General features: G+C 31.7%; 3 protein-coding genes across 3 annotated transcripts; 1 reads left to right on the plus strand and 2 right to left on the minus strand.

Moving 5' to 3' along the window:
- Positions 1-7153: 7153 nt before the first annotated feature.
- Positions 7154-7783, minus strand: LOC107803069 (uncharacterized). Its single transcript, XM_016626669.1, has one exon. The coding sequence runs from the start codon at positions 7781-7783 to the stop codon at positions 7154-7156; it is 630 nt and encodes a 209-aa protein (XP_016482155.1).
- Positions 7784-7901: 118 nt separating this feature from the next.
- Positions 7902-9429, minus strand: LOC142165409 (uncharacterized). Its single transcript, XM_075223971.1, has 5 exons — positions 9163-9429; positions 8779-9082; positions 8516-8686; positions 8277-8395; positions 7902-8183 (listed from the first exon to the last, which is right to left on the minus strand). Exons 1-5 carry the CDS (start codon positions 9427-9429, stop codon positions 7902-7904), a joined length of 1143 nt encoding a protein of 380 aa, XP_075080072.1.
- Positions 9430-12763: 3334 nt separating this feature from the next.
- On the plus strand, positions 12764-15811 carry LOC107803071 (formiminotransferase cyclodeaminase-like protein). Its single transcript, XM_016626671.2, has 3 exons — positions 12764-12929; positions 14567-14978; positions 15207-15811. The coding sequence occupies exons 1-3, from the start codon at positions 12906-12908 to the stop codon at positions 15719-15721; spliced, it is 951 nt and encodes a 316-aa protein (XP_016482157.1). The 5' UTR covers positions 12764-12905; the 3' UTR covers positions 15722-15811.
- Positions 15812-20050: the final 4239 nt, after the last annotated feature.

Genomic DNA, 20050 nt, shown 5'->3' on the forward strand with positions numbered 1-20050 from the left:
TCTCAATCTCACCCTTTATTATTATTTTTATTATTTACCTTACTTTTTTATATAGTAATTTTACCTTGTATCATAATTTTTCTTTATAATATTGCAAGTTTATTCTTCATATTGCTGGTGCGTGATATCATGAAACGATGGCAAACGACACAATCTATCCAAACATTGTATTTATCAAACGATACAGTACAATACAATACAATACGATATGATACATTATGAAACGATGTGTAACAACCATCCAAACAAGTCGTTATAGTTATATGGAGTATTTTTTTTTTTTATTTTGCTAGAGGCGAAGTAGTATTTAAATAATTAACAAAAGTTCCTAACATGATTACGTATGATCATTAACCGAATTAAGTATGATAACATAATTAAAAAATAAATAAATTTTATTTTTAATTTAAATTCGAATTTTAAAACTTTATCTATAAATTCAAAATTACAGTTTAATTCAAATTCAGTGTGTGTGTGTGCGTGTATATATATATAACATAGTCAAATATAGAATAAAGTTACCATATACTATTGACATTTATTAGTTTGCCACTTGGCTTAACCATAATGTCAATTATATATAGTAATTTTCTTGCTTTAATATATACTAGTACTAGTATTAGTACTCGCGCGATGCACGGACAAATCATTTCAAATTGCGATGTATGTTGTTTGAATCATGTACAAATAACCTTAAAATATATATCTCTCAGATAAAAACTATATAATATGAGAATTTAATTATGAAGCAGGATATGAAATTATTGATCAAATCTCGTAGTAGACAACCAATCTTTTTAACATATATTTGTAGCAGCCTAACCCCTTGATTTTAGTACTTGCATTTCGTTCTGTTGTCGATATTAAAGAATACTAAACATGTCATATTGTGATCCGTCTTGTTCGAGCACATTAGATCATATTATTTTAATAAAATTCTTACAATCACTTTAGTTTTATCAGGAAGTCAAATATGTCTTATTCATCACATCATTTTTACGTAAATTCTTTTTTTTTTTGTTCTTTCCTTATAGTTATTATATTATTTAATATTTCATATTATCATACTATCATATAATTTTTTGTTAGCTTATGATTAAATTAATGTCTTTCTTATTATCCTTTAATTAGTATGTGATAAAAATAAATATTTTATTCTCGAAATTTGATATATTTTTATGCTTTTATCCTCTTATTCATAATATTTTAATAATTTAAATTTGTCAGTAATATTTTATCTATATTAAAATTAATTTAAATTTATCTATATTAAAATTAATTTAATGTATAAGTATCCTCACACTACCTCTATTTTCTTTTTAATATACATTCTCTTCCCTACTATAAATGTTAATTAGTTTTATATTAATATTTTACCTATAACCAAAATAATGTCATATTTTGTTTTAAATTGTAACTTTTAATTAGTCTAAAATATTAATACATAAGTTATTTGATTATCATATTCCAAATGTATTGAGTTCTCTTATAATTAATTTTGTATTAGATGCAGTTAAATTTTCTTTCTTTTTAGCTATAAGATAAAATTTAATTTTAATTTTCATTATTAAGATTACCAATAGTAGAAATTTATTTTGTATTTTTAAAAATTTATTTAATCAAAAAAAACATTCTTAATTTTATGAACACATTATTTCTAAATATTGTAATAATATTTTTACTATCATTTTAATTCTTTATGTAATATTTGTTTAAAACAATTCATCTCAAACTCAAATAATTCTTATCATTTTATTTTCTAAACTGGACCACATTTTCAAAAATTATGCTATGCATTCAAACTCAAACTAACTGCACTCGATTCAGATATTAATCATAAGTCTAAAATATTAATACATAAGTTATTTGATTATCATGTTCCAAATATATTGAGTTCTCTTATAATTAATTTTGTATTAGATGCAGTTAAATTTTTGTTCCTTTTTAGCTATAAGATAAAATTTAATTTTTAATTTTCATTATTAAGGTTACCAACATTAGAAATTTATTTTGGATTTTTAAAAATTTATTTATTCATAGAAAAAAATTCTTAATTTTTCGATCATATTATTTCTAAATATTGTAATAATATTCTTACTGTCATTTTAATCCTTTACGTAATATTTTCAAAAAAAAAATCTCATCTCAAACTCAAATAATTCTTATCATTTTATTTTCTAAACTGGACCGCATTTTCAAATAATTATGCTATGCATTCAAACTTAAACTAACTGCACTCGATTCAGATATTAATCACAGAAAAATATTTTCTTAATTGTTTGAACATATTATATCTAAATTTTGTAGTAATATTTTCACTGTCATTTTACTTCTTTACATAATTTTTTTTCCTTTTTTAGTTTTAAGATACCAATTTAATTTTTGTAAAATTACCTATATTAGAAATTTATTTTATAATTTAAAATTTTATTTTTTATTATTGTTTTATTTTTCATAAATAAGACTTCAATTTCGTGGTATTATTCATAATTTGAGCATTCGCAGCATAGTTTTAAGAACTTTTTAGTCTCAAATTCAAATAGTCTTTTCTTTTCATTTCTAATAGTAAATTTCTAATAAGTTAACATAATTTTCCTATTTTTTAATCTAATATATAGTCTTATTACATTTTATGTGGTTTTTCATTAACTCGTAACTTTATTTAATATCATTCTCAACTACTTTTCTTTAATAATATAAGATAAATATATAATTTTTTTAATTATAAAATAAATATTTATTTTGTTTTAAAAATATTGCTCGAAAAGTTTAAATTATTTAAAATTTAATAATATTTTTAAGTATTATATATTTACTTTATTTTATTTTCTAAACTTATGATTTATAAATGTCCTTATATTATCTCTAATTTATTTTTATTGTTCAATATTTTTAGTTTTTGATTTTACTATTAGACTTGAGTTATGTGGACTTATATTATGACTTTTCTTATCATAATATAAAAAACTTTCTCATCTCAAATTTATATAAGTTTTACACTTTTTCCTATGATAAAAAATCTTAGTTTTTTTCTATTTATTCTTTATTATTGATTTTATATTATTCAATACCTAATATTATTACATTGTCATGTGAATTTTTATTAGCCAGTTTGAATTTAATATCTATTTTTACCACACTCATTCTAATATTATATAGATAAAAATTAAAATACTTTCTCATCTCAAATTCAACTAATTTTTATCATTCTATTTTCTTAATTGGACCATATTTTCAAAAAATTATGGTATGCTTTCAAACTTAAACTAACTAAACTCAATTCAAATATTAATCATAGAAAAATATTTTCTTAATTATTTGAATACATTATATCTAAATGTTGTAGTAATATTTACGTATAAAATATTCGTTTGCACGATTTATCAATATTAATATGAATTCATTTTTCTTGTTATTAAAATATCGTTTGCTGATTATTTCATTTTTCTCTTACCTTATAATTAATTTGTATACTTTATGTAAGATCTTATTTTGTTGCTTGAATTTATTTAGTTTTTAAACTCAATAAATCTTTAATAGCTTAAGTAATTTTTAGTTTTATTTTATATTTTAACTTACTCCAAAGTATAAATAGTCATAGGCTATCTCAATTTACGTCTTTATATTTTTTTTTCTATTATAGTTTTTAATTAATTTTTAACCTCCATATTTCTAGCTAACATAGAAGAAAATCTATGAGTGGATCAATACATAGATATAAATATTGATACAAATATACATATAAATTTAAATATAGATATATATATTAGATTTGTCTAGATTTATTTAGATTATGTATAAGATTCATTAAACTACCTCCATTAATTATGTTTCTATATATAATTTTTGGTTATTAATGTTGTCCTAAAATTTCTAAGTAACTTCATTTTAGCTTGTCACTTGGCTTAATCACAATGCATACTACTCTCCTTTTAATATAACTAATATTAGTACCCGCGCGATGCGCCGACAAATCATTTCAAATTGCAATGTATGTTGTTTGAATCATGTACAAATAACCTTAAAATATATATCTCTCGGATAAAAATTATATAACATGAGAATTTAATTATGAAGCAGGATATGAAATTATTTATCAAATATCGTAGTAGACAACCAATCATTTTAACATATATTTGTAGCAACGTAACCCCTTGATTTTAGTACTTTCATTTCGTTCCGTTGTCGATATTAAAGAATACTAAACATGTCATATTGTGATTTGTCTTGTTCGAGCACATTGGATCATATTATTTTAATAAAATTCTAACAATCACTTTATTTTTATCAGGAAGTCAAATATGTCTTATTCATCACATCATTTTTACGTAAATTTTTTTTTTGGTTCTTTTCTTATAGTTATTGTATTGTTTAATATTTCATATTATTATACCATCATATAATTTTTTGTTAGCTTATAATTAAATTAATGTCTTGCTTTTTATCCTTTTAATAGTATGTGATAAAAATAAATGTTTTATTCTCGAAATTTGATATATTTTTATGCTTTTATCCTCAGTTAAATTTTCTTTATTTTTAGCTATAAGATAAAATTTAATTTTAATTTTAATTTTCATTATTAAGATTACCAATATTAGAAATTTATTTTGTATTTTTAAAAATTTATTTAATCATAGAAAAAAAATTCTTAATTTTATGAACACATTATTTCTAAATATTGTAATAATATTTTTACTATCATTTTAATTCTTTACATAATATTTTTTTTAAAATAAGTTTCATCTCAAACTCAAATAATTCTTATCATTTTATTTTCTAAACTGGACTACATTTTTAAAAAATTATGCTATGCATTCAAACTCAAACTAACTGCACTCAATTCAGATATTAATCATAAGTCTAAAATATTAATACATAAGTGATTTGATTATCATGTTCCAAATGTGTTGAGTTCTCTAATAATTAATTTTGTATTAGATGCAGTTAAATTTTTGTTCTTTTTTAGCTATAAGATAAAATTTAATTTTTAATTTTAATTATTAAGATTACCAATATTAGAAATTTATTTTGTATTTTTAAAAATTTATTTAATCGTAGAGAAAAAATTTCTTAATTTTTTTGATCACATTATTTCTAAATATTGTAATAATATTTTACTATCATTTTAATTCTTACGTAATATTTTCAAAAAAAAATCTCATTTCAAACTCAAATAATTCTTATCATTTTATTTTCTAAACTGGACCGCATTTTCAAATAATTATGCTATGCATTTTTTTTTTTTGGTAATTAAACTTTTTATTTACTAGGGAAAAATATTTACAAGAAATACTAAACCCATACATTTCATCCTGCTCATCTATGTTCCCCTCCCCTCCTTTAACATAAACATATATCTATCAAATACAAGGATACCAATTAAGACTATTCAACCTTGTTTCTATGTATTTGTTGCTTCTGCAATGAATTTCTTGCACAATCTTCTTGCTTAGTTCTTCCCATCCCCTTGATTTTGCCTGAAAGATTCTTATATTTCGTTCTTGCCACACATAGTACACTGTTGCAGCTAGTACCATTTTGAACAGTTTTAACTTTGGATTCCTTTGTTTGGTTATGCGTACAGCCCATATCAGCTCTTGCTCCCATCCTTGTATTTCTTTTCCAACTCTTTGCCAAACTAACATACTGTTCCATAGTGCTTTTGAATATTCACACTCAAAAAAAAGGTGTTGAACACTCTCTTTCTCTGTTATGCAAAGTACACATTCATCCTCTACATGCATACCCCATTTCTTCAGTCTATCCTTCGTGTATAGCTTACCATGAGCCGTCAATATTAGTAGGAAAATCCATCTTGGACTTCCTGCATTCTAGAATACTACTTTTTTCCATCTCACCTTTTCAAATGTACCCCGCAGCCTGTGATATATTTCTTTGATACTGCACTTCTTGGTTCTCTTAATATCTTCATAGTTGAGTCCTGCCTTAACAAGTGTTTCATGTGCTTTTAGTATATTTCCCACCATCCATGATGCTTGCTTCACCTGAATACCCCATACATCTCTTCCTTTAATGTAGTAGCTAAGAATCCATTGGATCCACAACTTATTCTTTTCTCTGCATAGATCCCAGTAGTGTTTGCATATTGCTACCTTATTCCACAGTGTTATATTCATGATGTTAAAACATCCTGTTGTCGTGGGCATGCAAATCTTTTCCCATGCTAGTAGAGCTTTCTTAAACACATTGCTCTCACTTGTCCATAGGAAACTCCTGCAAATATCCTCTATTAGCTTTGTAATCTTTTTAGGCAACACAAATATTTGTGCCCAGTATGTCTGCACAAAAAATAGGACACTTTTGATAAGTTGTATTCTTCCAGCATAGGATAGAAATCTGGTAGTCTATAATGTTATTCTTCCTGCTATCTTCTCAATCAATGGTTGGCACTATGCTATGGAGATTCTTTTTGTGCTTAGTAGAACTCCTAGATATCTCACAGGTAATTCTCCCTTTTGTATTCCTAGGAAGCTCAATATTTCATCTTGTTCCTCTTGTGTAACTCCTCCACAGAATAACGAACTCTTATTCTTGTTGATCTTCAGCCCAGATACTTTTGAGAACTCTTGAAAACCATTAAATAATAGTTGGACTGACTTCAAATCTCCCCTGCAAAACAGTAAAAGATCGTCAACAAACCCAAACTGCAAGATTTGCATCTTTGCACACTTGGGATGGTAGTTAAAGTCTGGATTATTGTTGAGCATTTTTAGCCTTCTTGTCAGGTACTCCATTGCAAGGACAAACAAGTAAGGGGACAGAGGGTCCCCTTGTTTTAAACCTTTTTTTGCTTCAAAGGGTCTTGTTTGAATCCCATTAATTAGAATAGTATATGTGACTGTCCCCATACAACTCATTATCCATCTGACAAACTGTGCTGGGAAGGCTAAGGCATGCAATATTTGTTCCATAAACTCCCACTCTATTGAGTCATATGCTTTCTGCATGTCTAGCTTCATCATACACCTTGGTGATACTCCTTTTCTCCCATACCCTTTAACCAATTCATGGCTCAAGATAATATTATCAGTGATAGCTCTTCCAGGTACAAAGGCATTATGAGTATTATCAACCAAATCATCCATTACACACTGTAGTCTTTTAGTTAATACCTTAGAAATCACCTTGTAAATCACTGTGCATCATGATATGGGCTGAACTCTTTTATACTTGTTGGACTTTTGACTTTAGGGATTAGAGTTATGGAAATACAGTTCACTGGTTTATACATTTGTGCAATATCAAAAAACTCCTTAACAGCTTGTGTCACCTCTTCTCCTATACTTCCCCATGCCCTTTTGAAAAATATAGCATTGAATCCATCATATCCCAGAGCCTTCTGATCATTAATCTCTTCCAATACCTCTCCTATTTCTTCCTTAGTTACCTGTTTGATCAGTTGCATTTGTTGCTCTCTACTTAAGATTGTTCCCATTTTGATTACATTAGGATTAATAGCTGGAATGGAATCATCTTTTGATCCTAGTAGCTTCCTATAGTAGCCTAGGATTTCTGCCTCTATTTCATCATCTAGAACTAGCTGCCTTTCCATATCATCTGTTAACATTTGGATTCTATTTGTATTGTTCCTGTGTTTCATCTGTGCAAAGAAGTAACCTGAATTGGAATCTCCCAGTTTCAGCCATTGCACCCTTGATTTCTGCTTGTAGACATTTTCCTCTATCATCACCCACTTCTCTAAATTATGCTTCAGTACTTTCTCTTTCTCAATTAACTTAGTGTCTTGCATTCTGTTACTCATGTTTTCCTGTACTATTTTCAACTCATTCCTTGCCTCCTTGATTCTTTCTTCAATCCCTTTGTAATGCTTTGTGTTAATTCCTTAACAAGTTCCTTAGTCTTCTTTAATTTATGCCAGACTATTTGCATCTTTCCAGCTTCCCTTCCCTCCTCCAGGCCATTTCAACTTGCTGAATAAAGAGAGGATGGTCTGCAATACAATTTAGAAATCTGAAAGGCCTGCTTTTCTTTGTATGCATCTGTGTGATCATCAACTTTAGAGGTGAATGGTCAGATATTAATGGCTCTAGCACCTGTATTTTCAAACTAGGCATAATCATCATCCAATCTGTATTCACCAGCCCCATGTTTATCCTACTGTATGTATGATTATTAATCCATGTATATTCCCTTCCCACATACTGCAATTCATTCATACCTATATCCATCATATACTCCTTAAAATCTTTCATTTCTATGTCCTGTACTTCTGTTCCACCCTATCTATCTGTTACATGTAGCACAGCATTGTAGTCCCCCATTGCAAGCCAAGGTCCTTGATGGTTGCTATTAATCTGTCTCAACTTCTCCCACATAGCTTTCCTGTCTTTGATGGTATGAAGTCCATATATTGCTGTAAAATTAAAGTTAACTGATTTTCACTTCACTCTAATCTGCCCATGTATAATCTACTCATCTACTTCACTAGGTTCAAATATGTAAATTCTAGGATCCCACATTACCCATATTCTGCCTTTCTGCTTTGTTCTAGCATTAGACACCCATTCCCAACTTGGTGCTATCTTTTTTATAATTTCATTGGCTTTCAGATCTTTGACCCTGTGTTCAACTAATGCAATAACAACTTTATTATTTATTCTTACAAACTCTTTTACTTCTTTCTGCTTGTACATTTTATTCAGCCCTTTAACATTCCAAGTTATAACACTCATACTGGAATGAAATAAGGATGATGATAATACCCCAGAACTCCTTGGCTACTACTCTGACTAGTACCTGCTTCTTCATTCCTTTGGTCAATCATCAAGCTCTGGAATCCATTGTTTTCATCAACACTTTGGCCCTCATATTGCTTAGCTTTGGTTACTCTTGCTGTTGATTTGCCTGCCACTGTGATCCAACCTGCTTCCTTATTTTGCATTTCATTTTTTCCTTGTTCTGGTTCAGTCTTTTGATTGACTGAACTTTCTTTCGTCTGATCATTTTCCTTATTCTCATTTCCTCCTTCTTTATCAGTTCTGACCCATATCATTCTACCCTTGTTAGCCTTCTTCTGCTGCATAGCTGTTGCATTGGCTTCCTATTTTCAGCACAGTCATGTCCTATTTTCAAGCACTTACTACAGTATTTTGGTTCCCAATCATACTCCACCTCATGTACCATTTCCTTCCCTTTAGGATCCTGTAGTTTCACCTGCCTTGGAAGGGGTTTAGTGATGTTCGTTTCTACTAATAATCGAGCAAATGAGATCCTAATTGCTCCAATCGTGCATTCATCAGCATAAATAGGATTACCTAAGGCACTTTCTATTTTGCTTAATGCAGTCATACTCCACCAGTTAATGGGTAAGTTGGGTAACTTAACCCATAATGGAATTTTCTTTAAGACTTCATCATGTAAATTGAAATCCTCCGTCCATACCTTCATGATAATTGGTCGATTATTGATTGTATGTGGCCCTGAGTACAATACTTGGTCCCTTTCCTCAATACTGTTGAATCGTATAATGAAATAATCTTCATTGTGATATTAGATCTGAGGTTTCATTGAGTACTTACCCATTGAATTCACAAATCTGTCCATAGCTCCAATAGTGGAAGATTCTCCTATCACGTATATCACAATGGCACTTTTCCATTTCTCGGTCTCCTGTTCTACATCTTCGACCTCTAACTTCACCATTTTCTCACCATTCTGCACAATTGGGACAATAAATTGTAGATTCATGCCCTTCATAGCCAATTTGTTCCCAACCACCACGTTTGCCCATGTTTTGGTCCTATTTTCATTCTGTTTTTCACCATCTTTAGTTTTCTCTACAGTACCATAATTGCATGGTATTGTTCCATTCGTGTTCTTCTTTGTCCCTTGCTCTTGTCTTCTCGTCCCGTATCCTCTAGCAGTAATCGCCATTGGAGTTGGAGTACTCATTTCTTCCTTCATTTTCCCTTTGCTTCTAGCTAGATCTCCTTCTTCTTTATTTTCCTCTGCTTGCATGTTTCTCGATTTAGGTCTTTCCTCTGGTTCTTCGATTCGTATCCCTTTTGGAGATACGAACAACTCCATCACTGCATTCCTAGTTGCTGAAGAACGCTGCTCATCCGTGGCATTCTTCTGTTGATTCCGCTTAGGTCTTCCCCTCCCTCCCATGGCTTCCAAGCGCAGGTTAGCTAACCACGTTAACTTGCACCGAAAAAGAGAGAGATTATATACCTTATAATTATTTAACAGATTATACTAGTAGATTATTGTAATTATGCTATGCATTCAAAGTCAAACTAAGTGCACTCAATTCAGATATTAATCACAGAAAAATATTTTTAATTGTTTGAACATATTATATCTAAATGTTGTAGTAATGTTTTCACTATCATTTTACTTCTTTACATAATTTTTTTCTTTTTTAGTTTGAAGATACAAATTTAATTTTTGTAAAATTACCTATATTAGAAATTTATTTTATAATTTAAAATTTTATTTTTTATTATTATTTTATTTTTCATAAATAAGACTTCAATTTCGTGGTATTATTCATAATTTGAGCATTCACATCGTAGTTTTAAGAACTTTCTAATCTTAAATTCAAATAGTCTTTTCTTTTCATTTCTAATAGTAAATTTCTAATAAGTTAACATAATTTTCCTATATTTTTAATCTAATATATAGTCTTATTATGTTTTATGTGACTTTTCATTAACTCATAACTTTATATAATATCATTCTTAACTACTTTTCTTTAATAATATAAGATAAATATATAATTTTTTAATTATAAAATAAATATTTATTTTGTTTCAAAAATATTACTCGAAAAGTTTAAATTATTTAAAATTTAATAATATTTTTAAGTATTGTATATTTACTTTATATTATTTTGTAAACTTATGATTTATAAATGTCCTTACATTATCTCTAATTTATTTTTATTGTTCAATATTTTTAGTTTTATATTTTACTATTATACTTGAGTTATGTGGACTTATATTATAACTTTTCTTATCATAATATAAAAAACTTTCTCATCTCAAATTTAAATAATTTTTATACTTTTTCCTGTGGTAAAAAATCTTAGTTTTTTTTTCTAGTTATTCTTTATTATTGATTTTATATTATTAAATACCTAATATTATTACATTGTCATGTGAAATTTTATTAGCTTGTTTGAATTTAATATCTATTTTTACCACATTCATTCTAATATAATATAGATAAAAATTAAAATACTTTCTAATATCAAATTCAAATAATTTTTATCATTATATTTTCTTAATTGGACCGTATTTTCAAAAAATTATGGTATGCTTTCAAACTTAAACTAACTAAACTCAATTCAAATATTAATCATAGAAAAATATTTTCTTAATTGTTTGAACATATTATATCTAAATGTTGTAGTAATATTTACGTATAAAATATTCGTTTGCACGATTTATCAATATTAATATGAATTTATTTTTCTTGTTATTAAAATATCTTTTGTTGATTATTTAATTTTTCTCTTACCTTATAATTAATTTGTATACTTTATGTAAGATCTTATTTTGCTGCTTGAATTTATTTAGTTTTTAAACTCAATAAATCTTTAATATCTTAAGTAATTTTTAGTTTTATTTTATATTTTAACTTACTCCAAAGTATAAATAGTCATAGGTTATCTCAATTTATGTCTTTATATATATTTTTTTCTATTATAGTTTTTAATTAATTTTTCACCTCCATATTTCTAGCTAACATAGAAGAAAATCTATGAGTGTATCAATATAGATATATAAATATAGATATAGATATAGATATTGATACAAATATACATATAAATTTAAATATAGATATAGATTAGATTTGTCTAAGATCTATTTAGATTATGTATAAGATTCATTAAACTACTTCCATTAATTATGTTTCTATATATAATTTCTAATTATTAATGTTGTCCTAAAATTGCCAAGTGACTTCATTTTAGCTTGCCACTTGGCTTAATCACAATGCATACTACTCTCCTTTTAATATAATATAGAATATAGATATAGATATTTATATTGATTATATAGTATATAACAACATTATTAAAGGTACCGGCAGCTGATTGCAGAATTTCGGCAAACGCGGCAGTTCAATAGTAGACTGTGTTATAACTCTGATTTTATTTTGAGAAGCAATTAAACTTTGCCAAATGTCAAAAAGATTTTTTTTTTAAATGAGAGAGGGGATTGACAAAATCGTTCTAATCCAGCAAAGAGTATTTCTTTTTTGTTAAATGATCGAATAATAATGAAGAAGATATGAGAAGAATGTTTAAATAATAATAGAAATCAAAACAGTCAGTTTCATGTGAGGCTAAAAAATACTTGCTGATATCTAAGTAAGCAATATTGAACATAGCATGTGTCATGTGTCGATTTTTTTTTAATTTGTCAAAGCGGGTTTCTTTCGTCTGTTGTTTGGCTTTTGGATTAGGCTTATGGATTATTTTAGGAAAATTTGGTATTGCGGTATGCCTCGGAGCAACGGTGAAGTTGTCTCAGTGTGATTTATAGGTAACGGGTTCGAGCCGTGGAATCAGCCACCATACTTGTATCAGGGTAAGTTGCCTACATCATACCCTTTGAGTACGGCCCTTCATCAGACCCTGCGTGAACGCGAAATATTTTATACACCGAAATACCCTTTTACTGATACTTAAAGCACCGAAATGCCCTTCTCCATTAGGATTGTGGACATTTGATTTGTAATGTGTCAGCATCATTGCTGAGTCAATCAAACCAATAGCTACAAGCAAAAACCTCCTATACTATATAACACCTTCTTCCTCCTTTCCATTCATCATCTTCAAGAAACTATTTATCAACAAAATACAAAGATAGAAGAAAAGCTCAACTTAAAGCCAGAAGTCACGCCTAAAAAAGATGGATTCCAATTCAGTGTCCAAGGTAAGGACTCTTCTCTCCTTTTTGGCCTTTTTCCTCTACCTTTTCCCCCCTCTAGTTCTTTTCTCTCCATTGAAACTATGCACATTTTGTGAACCTTTGGTAACCTTTGGACACTCTGAATTTTTATGTTGTAGGTGTAAAAATTTCTAATTTTTCATGGTACTTTTGTTCTTTCACTTGGTCTAAATCAGCTGGCTAATGTCTTTCAACTTTTGAATTTTCTTTCTTAGTGTTTTATGATTTATGAATCACTTGGGACTATGAGTTATGACATGAATTGTTAGGAACATCCATTATAGAGAGGGAGTGCTGCATTTTTTTGTTGGTGGGGCATCTGTGTTCTTGTTTTCTATTTTTCCTTAATTTGTACAGTAATCTTTCTATTTTCTTAAAAAAAATCTCTCTATCTCTTTCATTCTTTTATTTTTTATTTTTTTTCAAACCATTCCGACTCATTTCCCATGGCACACTCTATTTTTTTTTTACTAAAAGATAAGATTTCTTTGGCTATTTACACAAGGTCAAATTTTACAAAGTTTTTGTTTTCTTTTTTCTACTTATGCATACAAATTTAAAAGAGTGGAAAAAAGGGTGGAGAAGAAATAGATATTGCAACAGTGAAGTGACACCGACCACCCAACACGTGTCCTCCTTTCTAGTACTATCTTGGTCAGACACGTGATTCTTGTTTGTCTGAACCTTTAACATTTGGGCTTCCAATTGGGCTGAGTGAATGATCCACAAAAACGGGCTTGGCCCCATTGCTTTTGTGAAAAAAATTGGTGGTCTACAAGAATGGCCTTGGAAGTGCGTGGTCTTTAGGGGTGTCAAATGGGTAAATGGACGGGTTAGGTCAATTTTGGGCGGGTTAAAATAGATTGAATCAATAATTGGGCGGGTTAAATGATCCGTCCAAAAGTTACTTGGGTTAAGATGGGCTAAAATTTAGGTTATAACCCAACCCGCCCAACTCTTATCAATCTTTAGTTAATATATGTCGTTTTCTTATGAATTGAAACAAAAAGATAAATTTATTTCTAAGATATTTTGTCAAAGTTATTCATAAATCAATTTGGGCTAAAAATCAATCCAGCTTTAAATGGGTAGGGTCAACATAGGTTGAGTTCAATAAATGGGCAGGTCAATAACAATCCTAACCTTAGGCGGGTTGACAGGTCATTTGGGCTTGGGCCAAATTGACAGCCTTAGTGGTCTTGAACTTTTGACCCCGCTCAAAACTTCAAGTTTAATTTTAACTTTTGACCTTGAAGATTTGCCTATTGACAAACATGGGACAAAAGTTCAAGGGCACCTATTTCCAAGATCATTTCATGTAATTTCCTCGGAAAAGATTGTTGTGTTCTCCCAACAAATTAGCTTACTAGACAAAATAGTTTAAGCCGTAACATTCTAAGTTATACAGATTAATCTTTTAAGTTTAAACTTTAGATATTTAGAAATTACACGAAAAGTATTATAAGTAACAAATTTGAAATTTAAAACTTCTCATTTTGCCATTATTGTGCATAATGGCATGACATATAGTTCCAAAATACAAAAATAAATTCTGAGTTTCAAACATTTTCCTGGAAGCACCATATCATCCTTGAATTTATAGTAGTGTCATTATTTGCTAGGACAAGAAGAAAAATGTAATTCATTCAATGCTGCTGTGCTGCAAGCTCTACATATCCGAATCACGCAACAAAGAAGCTCTTGAACCCATTGAGCGTGCTGCGAAACTTGATCCAGAAACAGTCATTATTAACAAATTTCAGGATCGCGATTACAATCGTGTGAACTACACTCTTGTATCATATGTTATTCATGACAGCACAGGCTGCCCTATTTACAGCCCCTTGCATCAAACTGTCGTGGCAATGGTTGCTGCAGCCTATGACGCCATAAATCTTGAGCAGCACTCGGGTGCTCATCCTCGCCTTGGTGTCGTGGATGACATTCTCATTCATCCACTGGCGCGAGCTTCATTGGATGAAGCTGCTTGGCTTGCTAAAAAGGTTGCAGCTGATATTGGAAACCGGTTTCAAGGTTAGTAATGACCTTTTTTTTTTCCTTCAAATGATATGCTATACTGACTCGAAAATGCAAACGAATACAGTCAGAGGCAAATCTGGGGTAGGTTCTGTAGGTTCTGCTTAACCTGTCGCTTTAGACTGAAACTATGTGTATATATGAAGGAACATTAAATGTATAATAATAAGATCACACTCATTCTTGACCACTGACTTTAAATTCTTGATTCACCTCTGAATATAGTACCTGTTTATTTATATGCTGCTGCTCACCCAATGGGGAAAGCTTTGGACACAATCAGGAGGGAGCTAGGCTATTACCGGCCTAACTTCAGGGGCATCCAATGGGCAGGATGGGCTCAACCAGAGCAGGTTCCGGTTAAACCTGATGAAGGACCAGAAGTAGTGTCTCGAGCTAGAGGGGTCGTGATGATTGGAGCTCATCAATGGGTAGCCATGTACAACATTCCAATTATGTCGACTGATCTCTCAGCTGCTAGACGGATTGCTCAGAGGGTAAGTGCTCGAGGTGGAGGCCTACCCACCGTGCAAACTTTAGGCCTGTTTCACGGTGAGGACTCAACTGAGATAGCTTGCATTCTGCTGGAACCAAACCAAATTGGAGCTGATCGCGTCCAGAACCATGTTGAGACACTGGCATCTCAAGAAGGCTTGGATACAGAGAAGGGGTATTTTACTGATTTGTCTCCTGAAATGATCATTGAAAGATATATGAAATTAATTTCTAATTCGGACTGATTTATCTGTGTAAGCTGTGAATAAACTTACTCACTCTTGCTTTAAGCTTCTGTCAATAATGGAAATCAACTCACCCATTTTTTCCTTTCATTCCAGATGCTATCTGAATGGATCTGAAACTGCATCTTGGCATATCATTACTTGCTGAGTGTAATAATACTGCAAAATAGAATAGTCGTCACTTTCTAATGGTTAATTTTTGTAAAAATAGCACGGGCTAGCCAGTTTTCGGACTGGTCATTCAAAAATAGCCAGCGTTTGCAAAGTCATTGAAAAATAGCCACTATTTTGCTGCAAAGGTGGAGATTTGTTGAAGTTTGGCAAAATGCCAAAGTCCCACATTGGTTGGGAGTTAAGTTTGGGGGGATTTTTCCCCTATAAAAGAAGGCCTAATGTTTAGGATTGAAACACACCTCTCATTTGCCTTCCCATCTGTTTAAGGCATTTGTATCTTCTCTCTTTAGTATTATTTCACTTGTATTTTTGGAGTGGAATAAAATATTGGTTGTGTCCGAGGAGTAGGCAAAATTAGCCGAACCTCGTAAATTCTGGTGTTCCCTTTATTATTACTTTATTGTCTTATTTATTATTTGGTGGCTGTCATAATTTTTGGTATAGTAGTTGTGACTTATTCACACTCTATACATTTGGCTTCCGCAACAATTGGTATCAGAGCCAAGGTACTGTCTAAGTATGCTCTGTGGTTGCAGCATAGTCTGATCTTCCACATCAGAAAAGATTTATCTTGGTAACTGAGTCAAGGTTCTGTCTGAGTATGCTCTGTGGTTGCAGCTTAGTCTGATCTTCCACACCAGAAAGGAAATAATCTTGATTTGTGTCGTCAGCTATTAAATAATATTTGTATCAAAGATGGGAGACAATAAACAAGAAGAATCTACATCAAGTGTCAACAATACGTCATCATTGGCATCTTCGCTTATGACAAGAATTGTGTCAAATGCGAAATTTGCGGTCGAAATATTTGACGGGTCCGGACATTTTGGGATGTGGCAAGGCGAGGTTCTAGATGTCCTTTTTCAACAAGGGCTAGATCTGGCCATTGAAGAAAAGAAACCAGATGTTATTGGAGAAGAAGATTGGAGAATTATCAACCGTGTTGCTTGCGGTACAATTCGATCCTACCTTGCTAGAGAGCAGAAATATCCATACACAAAGGAAACTTCTGCAAGTAAATTATGGAAAGCACTGGAGGATAAATTTTTGAAGAAAAACAGTCAAAATAAATTGTACATGAAGAAGAGACTGTTTCACTTCACCTATGTTCCTGGTACCACGATGAATGAACATATCACCAGTTTCAATAAGTTGGTTACAGATTTGCAAAATATGGATACAACTTATGATGATGGTGACTTGGCCTTGATGTTGTTGGCGTCACTTCCTGATGAGTACGAGCACCTTGAAACTACTCTACTTCATGGAAATGACGAAGTTTCTCTCAGAGAAGTTTGTTCGGCTTTGTACAGCTATGAACAAAGAAAGCGAGAAAAACAGAAGGGCGGAGAAGGAGAAGCACTATTTGTGAGGGGTCGTCCTCAAAATCAAACGAGGACAAAGAAGGGAAGATCCAAGTCAAGATCCAGACCCAGCAAAGATGAATGTGCCTTTTGTCGAGAAAAAGGACACTGGAAGAAAGACTGTCCGAAGTTGAAGAATAAGGCCAAACATAACAATGGAAAGGCCATTATGGATTCAAATGTAGCTGATTGTGATGATTCAGACTTCTCATTAGTTACAACAGAGTCATCAACATCTTCAGACATATGGTTGATGGACTCGGCTTGTAGCTATCATATGTGTCCCAACAGGGACTGGTTCGTGGAATTTCAAGAAGGAGAATATGGAGTCGTCCACACAGCGGATAACAACCCTCTTACCTCATATGGCATTGGTTCAATACGATTAAGGAACCATGATGGAATGATCAGAACATTGATAGATGTTCGATATGTACCGGATTTGAAGAAGAATCTCATCTCTGTGGGAGCCCTAGAATCAAAAGGGTTCAAAATCATTGCAGAAAATGGAGTGATGAGAGTATGCTCCGGTGCACTAGTGGTAATGAAGGCTAATCGGAAGAATAATAATATGTATCGCTATCGTGGCAGTACAGTTATTGGGACAGCGACAGTGACATCCAGTGACGACAAAGAGGCAGAAGCAACCAAGCTATGGCACATGCGCTTGGGACATGCTGGAGGAAAATCCTTGAAAACTCTATCAGATCAAGGATTGTTAAAAGGAGTAAAGGCTTGCAACTTGGAGTTTTATGAGCATTGTGTCAAAGGGAAACAGACAAGGGTTAAATTTGGTACAGCGATCCATAATACTAAAGGCATTTTGGATTATGTACACTCTGATGTTTGGGGTCCTTCCAAAACATCTTCATTGGGTGGGAAGCACTATTTTGTAACCTTTGTTGATGATTTTTCTCGAAGAGTGTGGGTGTATACAATGAAAAACAAAGATGAAGTGTTGGGAATTTTTCTCAAATGGAAGACGATGGTGGAGAATCAAACAGGCAGGAGGATCAAGTGTATTCGCACAGACAATGGAGGTGAATACAAAAATGATCATTTCAATAAGGTCTGTGAAAATGATGGCATCGTCCGACACTTCACTGTTAGACATACACCACAACAGAATGGAGTGGCAGAACGTATGAACCGGACCTTGCTGGAGAAGGTACGGTGTATGTTGTCCAATGCTGGCTTGGGCAAAGAATTTTGGGCTGAGGCAATTACATATGCATGCCACCTCATTAATCGTCTACCATCTGCTGCTATTGATGGCAAAACACCATTTGAAAAATGGTACGGAAAACCTGCTGTAGATTATAACTCTTTGCACGTGTTTGGCTCAACTGCATATTATCATGTGACGGAGTCAAAATTGGATCCAAGGGCAAAGAAGGCTATTTTTATGGGAATTACTTCTGGAGTCAAAGGATATCGATTATGGTGTCCTATGACAAAGAAAGTAATATTCAGCAGAGATGTTACCTTTGATGAATTTGCTATGGTAAATAAGGTAACAGAAGATACCAAACAAAATGAAGGTGCTTCTAAGCAGGTGGAGTTTGAGGGAAAATTTATTTTTCCTACACAAGAAGCAGAGGAGGAAACAAATGAAGATTACCCTCTGGAAGGAGAGCCAGTAGAGGAGATTCCAACTCAGGAATCTCAACAACAACTTGAATCAATAGCAACCAGCAGGCCAAAAAGAACAATAACGAAACCTGTTCGTCTCATAGAGACGGTTGCTTGTGCAACCTCAATTGTAGCTGATGATGTTCCTACTACTTATAAAGACGCTGTCCAAAGTTCAGAAGAAGATAAGTGGAGGATTTCCATGAATGATGAAATACAGTCCCTTCATCAGAATCATACATGGAGATTGGCCAATCTCCCGAAGGGAAAGAAAGCAATTGGGTGCAAATGGGTATTTGCAAAGAAAGAAGGATTTCCTAACCAAGTAGATGTTCGCTACAAAGCAAGATTGGTGGCCAAAGGATATGCTCAAAAGGAGGGAATTGATTACAATGAAGTGTTTTCTCCAGTTGTAAAACATTCCTCCATTAGAATTATGTTGGCTTTGGTAGCACAATTGGATTTGGAACTAGTTCAGATGGATGTAAAAACTGCGTTTTTACATGGAAACTTGGAGGAGGAAATCTACATGACTCAGCCAGAAGGATTCAAAGTTGCTGGAAAAGAAAATATGGTGTGCAAACTTGAAAAATCGTTGTACGGATTGAAACAATCTTCTAGACAATGGTACAAGCGATTTGACGAGTTTATGTTGCGGCAAGGGTACAAGAGAAGCAAATACGATCATTGTGTGTATTTGCACAAGCTTAAAGATGGTTCCTTTGTATATCTTCTCCTATATGTTGATGATATGTTGATAGCTTCCAAGAATTCGGAAGAAATTGATAAGTTGAAGATTCAACTGAAGAAGGAGTTCGAGATGAAGGATTTGGGTGAGGCAAAGAAAATTCTTGGCATGGAGATAATTAGAGATAGACGTTCAAAGAAACTCTGTTTATCTCAAAAGGAATATTTGAAGAGAGTACTTCAACGTTTTGGCATAGATGACAAGACTAAGCCAGTTAGTACTCCACTTGCTTCCCATTTTAAGCTAAGTACTACTATGTCGCAAATGGATGAAGCTGAACGAGAGTATATGTCAAAGGTACCATACGCAAATGCTGTTGGTAGCTTGATGTATGCAATGGTTTGCACAAGGCCTGACATTTCACAAGCTGTTGGAGTTATTAGCAGATATATGCACAATCCAGGGAAGGAG

The sequence above is a fragment of the Nicotiana tabacum genome, chromosome 10 (genome assembly GCF_000715075.1).
Source record: "Nicotiana tabacum cultivar K326 chromosome 10, ASM71507v2, whole genome shotgun sequence".
In the NCBI taxonomy this organism is placed as follows: domain Eukaryota; kingdom Viridiplantae; phylum Streptophyta; class Magnoliopsida; order Solanales; family Solanaceae; genus Nicotiana; species Nicotiana tabacum.

Excerpts from the sequence above, each read along its gene's own strand:
- LOC142165409 (XM_075223971.1), bottom strand. The coding sequence starts at position 9,429 with ATGAAGGTATGGACGGAGGATTTCAATTTACATGATGAAGTCTTAAAG. Across the intron at positions 9,083-9,162 it reads ATCCTAAAGGGAAGGAAATG|GAAGCCAATGCAACAGCTAT; the intron begins GTACATGAGGTG and ends TGCTGAAAATAG. Across the intron at positions 8,396-8,515 it reads TGCTAGAACAAAGCAGAAAG|CAATATATGGACTTCATACC; the intron begins GCAGAATATGGG and ends TTAATTTTACAG.
- LOC107803069 (XM_016626669.1), bottom strand. The coding sequence starts at position 7,783 with ATGAGTAACAGAATGCAAGACACTAAGTTAATTGAGAAAGAGAAAGTA.
- LOC107803071 (XM_016626671.2), top strand. The coding sequence starts at position 12,906 with ATGGATTCCAATTCAGTGTCCAAG. Across the intron at positions 12,930-14,566 it reads ATTCCAATTCAGTGTCCAAG|GACAAGAAGAAAAATGTAAT; the intron begins GTAAGGACTCTT and ends ATTATTTGCTAG. Across the intron at positions 14,979-15,206 it reads TATTGGAAACCGGTTTCAAG|TACCTGTTTATTTATATGCT; the intron begins GTTAGTAATGAC and ends CTCTGAATATAG.